This window comes from Balearica regulorum, chromosome 6 (genome assembly GCF_011004875.1).
Source record: "Balearica regulorum gibbericeps isolate bBalReg1 chromosome 6, bBalReg1.pri, whole genome shotgun sequence".
In the NCBI taxonomy this organism is placed as follows: domain Eukaryota; kingdom Metazoa; phylum Chordata; class Aves; order Gruiformes; family Gruidae; genus Balearica; species Balearica regulorum.
In genome coordinates, this window is record NC_046189.1 from 13,403,036 (window position 1) to 13,417,524 (window position 14,489).

Here is a 14,489-nt window from a genome sequence, read left to right on the forward strand (position 1 = left end):
AAAGAGCTGCTTCATACAGACCGCTCAGCCATGACTCTCCATGGCCAATTAAGAAATCAAAGGGGAGCTCTGTGCAGAGCTTGGCCACCACCAGGAAGCCTGAGCCATGGTGGGAAGCACTGAACCATGTTGCTGCCCAGTGTGGGAGTCTGCAGCAGCAGCAGGGACCGAGAGGGCAGAGGGTTTCCAGTAAGACTCTACCATGGCAGGGGCAGTCTGTGGCACAGCTCTAGCAAGCAGGCTCAGGCTGGATGCTTTGGCTCCCTGTCCCGTCCCTGCTCCCCAAGGCAGCAGGGGCTCAAACCATTTTGCTGGAGGTGAGAATTCAGCAGTTACCTACCACAGTGAGGCTAGATAGCTTTTATAAATCTGTTTCTTAGGATCTCTCTCTGTGTGTTTTTTCCCTTCTGTTTTTTACAATTTATCTCTTCAAAGCAAAAATGTCAGCATGTCAAATGTCCTCTGTAGGGAGGGGGAGCACAGGGGCAGGGGGATCCCTGTACCTGATGTCACTTGGAGGGGAAGTACCAGTAGGGACCGAGGGAGGAAGCACAACAGCCCATGCTCTGATGGGCCTCCTGATGCTGAAACATGATCAGAACAAACAAACAAAGTAAAAGCTGTAAAACTAAATGACTATTTTTATTTGTTTCCTCGTTGGTTTGTTTTCTCTCTTCCACTTCCTTGTACCCAGCTGTGTGCTCCTCTAGAAAGCAGCCACTTGGCATTGGTATTTGCTGGGCATGGAGCATGTGTGTATTACATCTATTTTAAGCACTCATCCTGAGAAACAGGCTCATCTGTGTGAATCCCCAATGCATTTTACAACCAGCTGCACTACTGATACTAGGGTAGGGAAAGGGGAAATGGTATTTTCTTCAGTGTTTTAGTTTTGACCTCTGGTCTGCTCAGTGGGCCAGTCAGGTTATTTTGTGCACTTGCATTGTCAGGGTAAACTGGTAGCACCAACCTCTGATATTCCAGTTACAACATGGAAAATATATTCTCCCCAGCAGCATTATTCCTTTTACTTACAACCTTCTTTTTACAAATAACAATTCACTTTCAAAATTCCTCTGAAAGCATGAGTTTGAGCTCAAATCCTGGATACATATACTCCAACATAATCAAACTCACACGGAAAAGCAAATGTCCTGGAAAGCTATATAGCTGGGGTGGGTTTATCCAGCTCCCCTGCGTCCCTCCACTATCTCTGCCTCAAGCTCTGAGAAGGGCTGGGTCAAGTTCTGGTTCCAGCTTTCTGGCTTGTGCTCATCTCCTGTGCTATTTTTTCTCCTGTTTTCCCAGGCTGAGCAGGGTGTCAGCAGCGGAGGATTTAGCCTCCAAGATGCTTACAGCCTTCCCTCAAGGCCGGATCTCTGCGCAAGATGCGCTTCTTCATGGCTTCTTCAGCCCTCTGCCTCCTCAGCTCTATCAGGTTCCTGCTGGTAAGTTAACTCTTGATTTCATCTCACCAAGAAAGAGCTACTTCACATGCCATTTATTATGAGTTTCTTCTGTGTTTGAAAGTCTCTGCTATTCACCTGGACGTCTCTCTTTCCTGCCTGCCCTCCCTTCTCACTCCTGTATGCTGCAAAGTTTCCATCCCTTGCAAATCTGACAGCTTGTTTTTCTGTTTTCTTCCACTTGACCACAGTGTTAATACTGGAAGGGGACCTGGATGGGCTGCCGGCATGGTACATTTACAAAGCGGAGGTGTATATGCTTTGACAGGTTGTTTCTCCCCCATTCTGTAACCCCAGGGGCCCAGAGCTTTCCCTCGGGCTGGCTCACACTGTGTATTCAGTATAACTCACATGCCGGTCCCTCCTGATGTCCTGAATTCCCAGCTGCTCGGCATGATGTGCTAGCCCCAATTCCCTTGGACCGCTCCTCCTGCTCCCTTTTGATGTTCAGAGACAGCAGCTGTTCCTCATACCCTGTTGCACCAGTGCTCCCTCAGTTTTACCTGCTTTATTTTCTTGTTCCCTTGCTCCCTTCCCAAGCACACAGCTGCATACACACAGATCTGCCTCTCCTGCCCTAAGCTGACAATAAATACAGGGTCTCTCAAGCTACAGGTTCTGTTCCTCACTAGGAAAAGCTCCCTCCTATTGGGCAACAAGCCAGAGAGCCCTCACATTCCCCATTGCCTCCTGGGCACCCGCTACACTAGTTAGTTTGGTGTTTTGTTTTTTTTAAGATAGGACCAATTAAGAAGAAGCCTTCTTGGGCTGTGTTGTCAAGCTATTTGAAAACCTAATTTCTGGCTCCTGCGACGCATCCCAAGGAGCAGCCAGCTAGCGTCTCTCCCAAACCGCTGCCCTTCAGAAGGTGCTCTGTGTGTGTGTGTGCATGAGTGAGAGACATCTGCATTCCTTTTCTGTTCACCCAGCCACAGAGCACAAATCTACTTTGACACTTTTAGAAAAATGAAAAGATGGAATCTCGCAGGAGCCTGCCTGTGCCGGGGGGGGAGGAGGGGAGCACGCACAGCAGGAGGGAAGTTGACTTTTCTTTATACATATAGGGTTTTTTCCATGCAGAGTTTAAATTATGCCTGATAAAAGGAGTTTCGTGGATGTTTCAGTTCTTTCAAACCCTCCTGGCTTCCTCCCAATTAAATGAGGTTTGTCAAAGCCACAGGGCTCTGCTGCTGCCGGAGAGGCGGACAAGCACTTCCCGCAGTGACATCTCCAATCCCCAAGGGAGAAGATGAAAGTGTCAGTGCCAAGAGAGAGAGAGAGAGTGTGGAAAAAAACAGGTACAGAGACAGACAGTGTGAGAGAAAGGGAGAGAGTGAGGAGAAATAGAAGGAATGAGAAAACAGATTGGCATAATGTGTCAATCTCTCCGACACGCTGCCAGAGAGGGGATAGATTCATTTCACCTGGATTTATGCACCATCCCATATTTATTACACCCCATATTGTGGTGAGAAGTACTTTATGGACAGGAAACTGCATGGCGTTATCATAGCAACCAATGCGCTGGGAACAGAATCAAAGTGCACGGGGCTGAAACAAGTACAGTATGATCATGTAAGACCATATTCATGAGTGACCCATTAAGCCTGTAAAAATTAGGCAATTCTGAATAAATCCCCATGTAGCCATCCCTATTGCCATAATCGTGTAAGACATTTGTTCTTTTGTGTCACTTTGGCATCACACTATTTTGGAATTTAACTATATCATTTTAAAATTCTCCTTGCTATGATAACACAGTGCAGATTTTAAATATATTCTGGAGGATGCTGGCTATTAGTCCCTATCCTCTGAAGGAGAAAGTTAAAGCAGAAGGGCAAAGAATGAGCTGGAGATGAAAGGTGAAAGGAGGAGTGGGTTGGTCCCAAGGTGTGTGAGAAAGTAAGAGGGAAACAACATTTGAAAAAATAAAAGGTTTCTGTAAGAAATTATTTTCTATTTTTATGAAATAATTGTATCCATAACTGTCCTCTTTATAAGTTGCTATGACAAGCTGGAAGCTAGAGGATGTTTTTCAAAGGTCAGTTCCTGGGAAAAAATAATTGGATAAATCAGTGTTTCAAAGATAATTACCCCTCCAAATAGCACGTTTCTGATTACTGAGGGGAACGCTAATGGCTAGAGGCTGGCTGTTGCCCCTGGGAAGGGGGAGAGGGAGCACGGAGATTTTTGCTTCCTGGTGGTCGGCTCCCACAGAGGGGAACAGGTTGTCATTACTTATGCTCATCTGGATGCAAAGTACTAGAAAAAAAAAAAGTAGCCCACGCTGTAAGAGAGGAAGACTCTCTGTTGGCTGCTTCACAGATGGGGCTCTCCTACAGCTGCTCGCTCCTGTGCCTCTAGGGCTAGAAGGGGCTCTAAGGCTCAGGTTCAAACCCCACTCATCATCTTGGTGGCCTTAATTCTACACGTGCCACCAGCACCTCTGGATAGAGCCACAGAGGGGAGGAGCAGGGGATTCTCCAGCTTCCTTCCACTGTGGCTAGTAGCCTAAGGGGTGGCAGGGATGACCTTTCATAAAAACGGAGCATTTGCTGTCCTTTTTCTGGCCTAAGCCAATCCTGAGACAATTATCTTTTTGTGCAGCGCAGCCCTGCACTACAGCAGCTCTGATAAAACTTCAGTCTAACCCTTTGCCACCTGCTAAAGCAGAATGTTTTCTGTCCAATTAATCACTCCTGGAAGAAAGATGAGATCCTTGAATCAAGAAAGCGTGAGCTGTGCTCTCAACTCAGTGTCAGTCCTGAAGTGCAAAGGGCCTTCTGAGAAGGTATCTCACTCTGCTGTCAGACAGGTCAGACACAGTAACAATTGCAGCTTATTATTCTTAGTTATAGATTTGGTTTATTTTCCCTCTCTTTCGCCCTCAAACGCTTTAGAGCAGGCTCGCAAGCAGGGAGGGTGAGCAGTGAGATTTGGGGTTAGCACCAGTGTGCTCCCAAGAAAAAATACTGCCAGAGGAGCTCTGGCCAAACAACCCAGGCACATGGGCCAGGGAGGCCGGAGCTGGCACCTCAGATCCTATCCCCTCCGCACCGGTGTCCAGGCTCAGTACAGAGCTTTCTCACAGTTCAGGAGACATTTGGCCCTGGGTATACCATCGGCATAGCAGTTAGTCATCAAGTCCAATTTGTGCTCCGTGAGGAGGATAGTGTTTTGTGTGGATGTGATCCTGGCTTTGACTAGGAAGGACTTGCTCCTTTTGGGTACAGTTGGTCTCTGATTGTCACCTCTCCCCTGCAATTCAAAACCAGCGTGCCAGGTGGTGATGACACTGTACTGCTTCTCCTAAAACAGCGCACTATTCAACTTTTCAGAGACAAGGGGCCAAACTTTGCGCCAGCTGTGCTTTTGCAAGAGCACGAGCTGGGGTGTGAGCAAAACACAACTGGCGCAAAGTTTGGCCCACATGACTTGTGGAAACAAAGTCCTACAGACATGGATCAAATGCTCTGACTCCCATTGATCTCAGGCCAAAGAATCTCTATAAAGGTCTTATTGTTCAGGGAGATGAACTGCTCTTGGGGGGGAGTGCTGTTAATACCCTTCATGAAGGCAGATGCTATTGCATCAGAGGTTAGCAGACATTTTTCTGTATTTTGTCCAACTGTAAGTTATAGCTGAGGTGTCTTTAACTTCAACTTTCCCTTTAACACTCTTAAATGCAAATCTGAGAAGATTTAGTTGTCTTGTTTGCTGTGAAAGACATCCAGGCTGGAACTCCCATGTAGTCGTTTCCCATCCTCAGGTGCACTTTTGCCTTCACCCAGTTATCAGCAGAAAAGAGCAAATGGGGATGTAGTGATCAGATTTCTAAGGCACAAAAGTTAAAGCTAAGTTTGAGATTGTGACAGCAAGCAACCATCAGCCTAGGAACTCAATTAGCCTGAAAGACAACTATCTCATTATCTTTCCTAAAATGATATAAATACATAAGAATATAAAAATTTAAAATAAACTCTCTCTCTATTGACTGTCTAGATGACTGAATTTCACTGCTCAATTTCTTTAAACACCCACTTTAGTATTTATTTATTCTAAGCATGAAGCAGCTACGATAATTAGACTGTCAGATTTGGTAAGTTAATGAGGAGTCACTGGAGTGGAAGGTTTTGCATTTGTGAGATTGCTGAAGGAGAGAAGCTCCGTGCCTTCGCTCTATCTCTTTTTTCTTTTTCTTTTTTCCCCCTCCACTGGGTGGGAAGGAGAGAGCTTGGCAGTGCGTAGATCCATTTGAATCCTTTTGATTAACGGGTTGCATTCCTACCACTATTCTACCAGATAATATTTTGCTGGTTGCTCCAAGAAAAAGAAAAAGAAAAAAGAAAAGAAACCGTACATGAGATTTCTAGAGAAGGGTGCCTAGATTAAAGAAATCATTTTCCAAAAAAATCAGAAGGAACAGAGCTGTGAGAAATAGGATCCTGAATTAGTTTATATTGTGGCTAATGTCACAGGAGAGCATTAGGAAAGTAGCACAGGAAGGAAAAGGACCATTTTGCAGCTTTCTCTTTAATCTGATTTTTCCACAGGACAATCAGTGCTCACAGTTCCAGGAGTGAGGCTGCAACCTGAAATCTGTGACCTGTTTGCTTCATATAGAAAAGGCCATCTCTCAGGAGGTTCAAGCAAGTTTTGGTAGAAAGCAGGGATGATTGACTAATTATTGGGTAAGCCCGTAGTTCCCACTGTCAATGCTGCTGCCATCATCCTTAGCGCATGAATTCCTTTGTCTACTAGAAGGCGGGAAAACAGAACTGATACCCAGGGCTGGATGACCACATCCCAGGCTGAGGACACAGTGGGAAATCTCACATTCAGAGAGAAGAGATCAGCAAGCCAATGGCCCCCAACACACAATGCTTAGTGGGAAGTTTGGGTTTGTTTCGTCATATTCCCAAGTCTCAGACCAGTGCCCTTTCCACTGATGCTTCCCCAGTCAAAATATTGCTTCATTTCCCCATTGCTTAAACCGACCAAATTGCTTTGTTCACCTTTGTGCTTGTCTATTGAGCTTACTTGTTTTGATTTCACATGCAGTGGAACCGGAGCAGAGTTAGGCAAAATCGCCTTAGCTCATAACATCCTTGGGTTTAATTAATCATTATTTTAATATGACATGCCTCAAAATGATGCTTCAGCATCAACATTTTTCATCTCCTTTTTGTTACAGAAGACCAAAAGATCACTTACAATCACTGTTATTGAAAGAAATTACCGGAAAATATCCTTTTATTATATCCTGTCTCTTTGTTTACTTTGTGCATTTGTTAACAGCACGTGCCCCGTCAGTGTCACCGGCTGGGTCTGTGCTTGCAGGGCAGACCTGGAAACTGATCTTGAGGCCAAATTAGTTTGACTATCTTATTGTCTGCCAAGCTAAGAGGCAACCTAGCTGTGATAGCAGGGCAAACCTGAGCTTCCCGTCTGCTTTCAGATGCATGTGGATGGCCTGTACCTGCTATAGGGTCAGGTCCCAGCACTCAGCGCCTGGTCTCACAGCCTCTTTCTACCCCATCTGCCCTCATCATGTAGACAACAGCAGGCAAACACGAGAGCCTCAAGTCCTTTTGAGAAGGACCTGACACTGCCAGCCCTGTGACCAGATTGAGTTTTGGAGGCAGCTTGAATACATTCCCTGCTCACCTGCTCAGCTAAGTGCAGACAGGGTGGCTGTTCCCCCTCTGTGATCAGAGAGGAACTAATCCTGCCAAAAAAGCTGGTTGTCAGTTCCACTAAGGCTTCTGGGACAACTCGCTTGAGGACGGCATTCGTGCTTCAGTGTTCAATGAACTTGGATTTGGCCAGTTTTAACTGATTTTGATAGTATTTCACAAATACATAATTTAAAATAGTCAAACTATGACAATAGCAGGAGATACTCTTAAACATTTTCTTTTTTTTTTTATGTTAACCTGGCCTCAAAGTGATTGTGTCCCATTTTTTTAAGCTGCTTACAAAACATACTAAACAAGCTTAAATGTTGTCTAAAGTTTTCTTCTGCACTTCATTAAAGGAAAACATTCTATAAGTGATGGTGCTCATATTATTAATTGTCTTTTTAAAAAGGCACCTGGATTCAGACATACAAGCAAGGTTATAAATGAAACAGTAATTTTTTTTGCCATTTTAATAGGCTACCAATGGAAAGCTGGGGGTTCTGTGTGCTTTTTCAAATCTAATCAGAGGTAGATAGGCATTTCCTATGAGAGAATGGTATTTCCTGGGAACATAAGGAAACTGGCCAGCCTTCCTTGGTTGGCCAACCTGAGTTGTTACAAAAATAGACAAAACCAAAAAACTAAACATACCAGGCTCAATCATGAATCCATGGACCCTGAGTGACACAGCAAGGGACAAAACGTGACCACAGTCTCCTCATTGTTCTCCTTCTGGTTTCAGGAAGGGAAGAGAGAGTGCCAGGCGCCTATCCCAGGGTGATATACACTACATGCCAATGCTCCATCTATTTTCTACCCTATTCCACCTCTTTCCCTCTACCTGCTGAGGAGGAACATATGGATCATGGGAATTTGCTTCCGTTTGCATGCTGCCTCTCAAAATGCAGATAAATAATGCAGTGCCTTTTATATGTATGTGCTACTGTACTAGCTAAGTGTAGTTGAATCTACAGGAAGATTAGACCTTGTTTTAAACCAACTCTTAATAAAAAAAGTAACTGAAGTCACTAGCCCTGCAGAATATTTGTAAATAGGATTTATTTCTCCTTTTGATTCAGGACTTAGGCCATGGATTTTTATCCTAACAGAATTCCTTTGCAACGGGGACAGATTCTACCCTCCATTACACCAAGGGCCTTTGAAATAACTCTTGATATTGACAAAATGAAGCAAAATCTTTGAGAGTATAAAACAAGGACAGAGTTTGGTCGGGGGCGGGGGTGGTTGGTATTTTTAGAAATCACCTTTCAGTAGAAGAGAATGAAATTGTGCAGATGTCCTGCCTTTTGTTTTTCAGAAAGCAATGTCAGAAAGATTGACTTGGCAACGAAGATGTAACAGCACAGTCTGGACACTGGACTTGCAGAATAAACTCAGCCATGTGTCACTTAATAGAGAGATCCCTGGACCAGAAGATCGATATACAAACAGGACAGATGGGGACTAACAATTGAAAGAATGTAGAGGCTGATCCAAGGCTTACAGAGACCTGTCATTCCTGGGGTTTGCCTACAATCTCCTTCAACAAAAGAGCTCCTGAGGGAAGGAGGGGATTAGTCAAAAGTTGAGTGAAGTCTCCAGGGAAGATGGTTTCTTGGATAAAGTTGTCAACAAAAGGAATTGTTTAAGACTATTTGTTATAATTTCCTTGAGGGAGCTTCTGCCACTACTAACAGGATTACCAGCATACTGGTTTCACACCAGCAGAGCATTAGACATGTGCATTGCAGACTGGTTGCTTAGAGCTGAATTCAGGGGTTGTCTTATACTGGGTCCCAAATGTGTACAGGTGTTGATGAGCAGAGGGGAGATGGCACAGAATTAAGATGCAGCCAAACACAGGCCATTTTTGGTCCAGCTGTTGCAAAGAGTCCTGGCTCATTAATGAGTTACCAGGGTGTTTTAATCTCCTTGATCTCAGGGCTGCTGACAGGCTATGAGAAGGAAAGCTAATCTGAGGTGAGTGCTGATCAGGATACATGGGGAAATCTCAGAGGTCTTTCCCAACTACAGTTACTGTGAAATTTCTCATAGAATTCTTCCTGGAAGAATCACGAAAGCAAGTAACTTACAGTGTTCATGTACTACTCCACTTGGTTTCAGTTATCTGGGATACTTTTTCTCAGCTCTGGGACATGAGAAACCTGAAACCTTGGTGTAACTTCACAGCAGATCTGGGAAGAAAAGGAAGACAAAGATAAATTATTAAGGTGCAGGCATGCAAACCTTGAATACTTCTTATTCATCTGAGTAGTGTCACTGGCATGACTGGGAGAACTTCTCTGAGCAAGAATTATGCAGAGCATTGAGGCACTGGAACAAAACCAGTCATGGAGCTATGGGGAAACACCAGAGAAATGGGTGCCAGCCATAGAAACAGCTGGAAGGTGACATTTTAGTGGAAGGGAGCTACATCTCCAGCCCCACCCCAGTCCGTTGTTTGCTAACCAAACACTGTAGATCTGGGCAGGAAGCCGCAAAACTGTTTATGTTTCCCTTTGTCCTTGCTATAGACATAATTGCAGGAATGTATAGATTAGCTATATAAAAGAGCACACAGACTATCTGCAGGCACTGCTCGATTAAGAGGACAAGAGGTATTCCTTATGTTATATGTCAGTCCTTAAAGTTCTCTGCCTTGATGAAAAGGCAAGCTATGTCCCAAAAGTCTTTCCACCTCTAGATTGCGTGGACCCAGATCTCCCAAACACCAGCCACTCTCAAAGTAAGTGTGAATGCCTGACCTCCCTTTGCAATACTGAAGAGAATTTTGTCTCAATATTAGGACCTTCTGCCTTTCATTTGCTCTGCAGTGAATCTGGAATAATATTACAGTGACCTCACAGCAGTATAAGCAAGATCAGACTAGAGTATCCTACTGAGTTCTACTTAGGCGTGTTTCAGCCTCCCATGTGCAGGTTTGTTTGTGGAGAGATGGGCATTTGGAACCTCTTCGGAAGAAAAACAATAGTTCTTAAGCACACTGGCACTGGCTGTTGCATTGCAAAAGCTTCTAAGAACTGGTACAAATAAGCAGCTTTTCTAAAGTGGATGGCTGGCTGCATAGGTAGAAGATAGCTCTCCGCTTCTGAGTTATGCTGCGTTGTCATACGCATGTTCAGAACAGCTGTAAATGATGCCAAGTTGGGCTAGGGGGGTTCTGCATTCCTTTTGCACTCTTGGAGATGGCTGGACTAAGAGCAGCGAAGAAGCAGAATTGCTAATGCCTACCATGGGATAGTTATGGCTGGATGTCTGCTCCCACTTGGGAGCCACTAAATGCTCAAGATATGTTAAATGAAAGGATTTGTTATGCATGGGCAATGAGGGATCTAATGATGGGAACTGAATCACTTTCCTCTGGGTGTCTATCCAAAACATCAGTTGTAAATTTCTTCTGCCCTGGAGCCACAGAGAGAATGGCTTTGCTCTTTTACATAGCTGCTACCCCATAATGGCCAAAGCTCTTATGCTATTGCCAAAGGGTCAAATGATACCTTCTAGCTCTGTATCTGGAGGGGTGGAAAGCCAGGAAGATCCTGGCAAAAGGATGTGCTGCAACCCAGCACTATTCCATTCATAAACTCAACATTGGAAGCCCAATGCCTTAAAAATGCCAGATCAGAGAGAGAAGTTGCCCCAGAACCATTCCCCTCCCAAACTAACAGGAGTGCTATTTATACCAGGAATACTGACCTCAGTAGATTTTCCATCCCCTGGCCTGCACAATCTCAGGGGCAACAGCTCTCAGGGAAAATGGACGTAGTGTTGTAATGAGTCAGGAAGAGTAGGTAACAAGAAACATCTGAATTCATGTACTAGTGCCACCCAAAAAGGCGGTCCTGCTTCCCCCTTTTCCCTCCCTGCTTCAAGCTTCAGAGTCTTTCTCTCTTTTGCTCTCTGGCACTTTTCTAAGCCCTTCATGAGCTGATTTAACTCACTAAACAAGTGGAAAACTATTAACTCTTTTGTTGAATTAGTTTTTCATTGTTTTAGTGAGCTGAATCAGATTATGAAGGGGGCAGGGAAGTACCAAACTTCATGCATGGCTGAGAGTGGAGTGGGAAAGGAGGAGCAGGAAAAAGCCATGAAGTTCAGGCTTTCTTATCTCCAACCTGCTCATATCTAGTTTGTGTGGGTGGTCATCCCCTGTCAGATCTGGATGTTTGATGTTCTGTATTGAGGTAATAACTGAATGGATTCTGGTGAGTGAGTGCTCAGTACTGCAGTCACGTATGTGGGCCCATCTCAAATCTAGATGTTTGCTTTTGAAGACCTCACAAAAAATCCGAGACATTGGCAGAGAGGTGCAGGACTGACCTTTCCTTTTTTCCAGAAAAGACTTTCTTTTGGCAGGGGTAGGATGCCTTGGTAAAGCAGGTGAGAGTTTATGAAGTGCACGTAAATGGAGATCATTGTGCTCGAGGGTCATCAAACTGTTTCTTCTCACCACCTACTAAAAAATTAAAAACAAATCTGAGATTTTGGAGAAATCCTTTAACATCCTCTTTTATGTAAAGAGAGTTTAACAGCAGACTTAAATATTTGCTTTGAAAACATCTTGAAGTAAATGAAATAACTTCTTTCCCAGGCCAAGATTCTGTTTTACTTCAGCCCAGAGCAAGTTTGTTGGCCAAATTACATATCCCCAAGAAAATACCTGAGGGCTTTAATGCTTGCAAACCCCTGTCTGTAACGGTGCAAGTGGGCAATGCTCTTTAAAGGGGGGGTGGGGGTGGGGAAGCGCCAGGCGAATCCCCCTCACAAGCCAGCACTGCATTTGGGGAGCCCAGATGAAAGCCCTGATGCGGGTCATGTGACAGGTGTCACTTCAGTAATGATATTGGGGCAGAGATAAAAGTCCTCACCGGCTGGTCATGTGACACCGCTTCATTACTGGCACAGCAGGTGGTCGGAGAGTCTCAATGCCTTTATTTTTTTATTATTTTTTAATTTTTTTTTTTTTATTCTGTGATAATGAGAAAATGTTTAAACTTCCATCCCTGTGTTTAAACACTTCTTCATGCTGACAGCAGCAGGAGATCCCTTGATCAGCTGTCAGATGGGAAACTGCAATTTTTCTGGAAAGTAAACAGCGTGTTTGCCAGTTGGAAATCATTTTCTGTTTGTTGGGACTGCTAGTCGTGGTGTGATGGAGCCATGTCACTGCATCTGACAACTCAGGAGTGGGGAATAGGAAACAGGCTGAGAAACAGGTTTTAGACTCTGCCTCTGATAACAGGAGCTTGAGATTTTTGACACATCGCTATTGTTATTGTGGGGGAAAAAAACACCACTTATGGTTTGCTTATGAAACTTTTAAAGCAGCAGCTCAGTGTCAGTGTGAATACGTGGGACCTTGGAAAAGAAGCTCCCGCATTTTAATAGAAACTTTCCTAGGAGAAAAACAAAAGGAACACACAAAGGAACTGAGTGGGTGTGGTGACACGTGGGGGTGAAGGTGGCCAGATCTCATTCCCAGCTAGCCAGAAAAAACAAAATAAAGTCTCCTTATAGTTATATTAGAAAACTCTTCTTGGCTCTGATGTCACATAGGCTTGAGGAACCCACTGGGAGTTTCAGGTGAGACAAGGAAAGCAAGTGTGGTCACAGGGTCATGCCAGAGAGCTCAACCCCACCCCGGGGCGGCTGGAGCCTTGCTGAAATCAGAGCTGTTACGCTCTCCTTCAGAAGTACCCTGGAACCCAACTAAATTCACTTTAAATGCTAACCACATTTTTTTCTTTTCCTATTAGGCAAATACCTTCTCAAAGTCAATTCCCATAGAGAACAAGAGATACCGATATAATGCACATAATTTTAATTAAAATTAAGGTTTGAATGTGCATATGCAAAGGCATACACAGCATTTTTCCTATGCAGACACAGACAACATCTTATATGCAGAATCAACAAATCAACCTGATTTCAACACTGGGAAAGTTAATTACTCAGAGAACGGCTTGGATGGCGTATTAGGTATTTGCAGCAATTATGTTACACGGAGTCCTTGGTAGTCTCCCAACAAATGCTCTCCTCTGCTGGCTGCAATGCAGCCTTCTCCCTGTTCCTAAAGATCCCCATTACAAGCTTCCTGCCTAGTACACTTCATGGCGTCTTGGCTCATTAAAACAGAAGTTTGATGCCCAGCTGGTATCTCACTTGCACCAGGAAAGCCCTAGAGCTGGTGCTTTGGTTTCAGCTCCACGCTCTTGAGCGAGCCGGTGGAGCTGGGGAGGCTGCCTCCTTCCCACCCCTCATGGCTGCAATTAGGGGGAAGGGCCAGACCATCAGCAAAAAAAAAAACACGATCCCAAGCTAAAAGATCAGATCAGAATCTGGCCCTTTGTTAGCAGTCATTAAAAAACATTGCACTTTTAATAGGAGCTTATTCAATTAGCAGACTAACAGGCTCCATCAGATAAGCTGGGGATTTCCCTGGGAATCTGAGTCACATACTGGCGAGGGGGCTCTGCACCCTATGGTTAACCCTCTCTGTGCAGAACCACGATGAAGAGGCCAGATCCCAGGAAAAGGTTTATTTCTGGATTCTTAAGGGAGAAGGAAACTCCTTCACTGCACCTCAAAGCCCCCGGAGGTGCCAGTGCCAAATGTGAGTCACACACGCTGGAAGGACCCAGGAGAATCATGGCACCAAACTGTGGCTGCTGCAGACGGGAGACTCGCCTGATCTCTGATAAACACGCTGACATTTGGCAGCCTGACAGCTTCACAGTCTCATAAGAGGCTTCCTAATTAGAGCCTGGGTGAGAAATAATCCACAACTTGAAGTTTGTCTCTAGCTTCCTTGCTGTACTTTTTCCCCCCTCCCTTTTTGTGCTTTTTCTCCCTTTTCAGTGTTTTCTCTCACACGTTCTCAACACATCCCCTCCCTGCCAGCGGAAGCTCTTTGAAACACCAAGCAGGAGAAAGGGTCATTTTTGCCTGTCTCTCTCAGCTCAGAACAGCTCCCAGCAAAAGCACCCCTCTTGCATTCCAGCGTTGCACTTGAAGGAGATGGGGAGATAAGGCAGGGGAAAGGACAGTACATGGTGAAGTTTATAATGAGGCAAAGTACAACCGGTCTGGAAGAAAACCAAACGTCCCATTCATTCCTAGTCAAACAAGTAGGGCAAAACTAGTGCTCCCAGCAGCAGGAGAAAGGGGACTCTGGGTCTGGATCCAGCCCTGAATTTTGCTTTCCTCTGCAGCAAGCTGGCCCTGAACAGCATGTCATGACATCCTGAGTCTTTTAGCTGGAGCCAGGGTCTGAATTTAGCATTGCCTTCAAGGCATACAGTACCGTGATGCTGCTGTATCA

The 14,489-nt window shown here is 44.8% G+C and overlaps 1 protein-coding gene across 5 annotated transcripts in view; it reads left to right on the forward strand.

Moving 5' to 3' along the window:
- CDK15 (cyclin dependent kinase 15) overlaps positions 1 to 11,641 on the forward strand; it is a 37,927-nt gene extending 26,286 nt beyond the window's left edge. For 2 of the 5 annotated variants that reach the window (XM_075756354.1, XM_075756355.1), the window contains 3 exons: positions 1,309 to 1,448; positions 6,020 to 6,157; positions 8,466 to 11,641. In XM_075756354.1, coding sequence (XP_075612469.1) covers positions 1,309 to 1,448; positions 6,020 to 6,129 — 250 coding nt within the window. In that variant the 3' untranslated portion in view covers positions 6,130 to 6,157; positions 8,466 to 11,641. Of the gene's footprint in view, positions 1 to 1,308; positions 1,449 to 6,019; positions 6,158 to 7,889; positions 8,436 to 8,465 lie in introns of those variants that run through there. The other 3 variants (XM_010311478.2, XM_075756352.1, XM_075756356.1) reach the window with 3 other exon arrangements.
- The last annotated feature ends 2,848 nt before the right edge of the window (positions 11,642 to 14,489 follow it).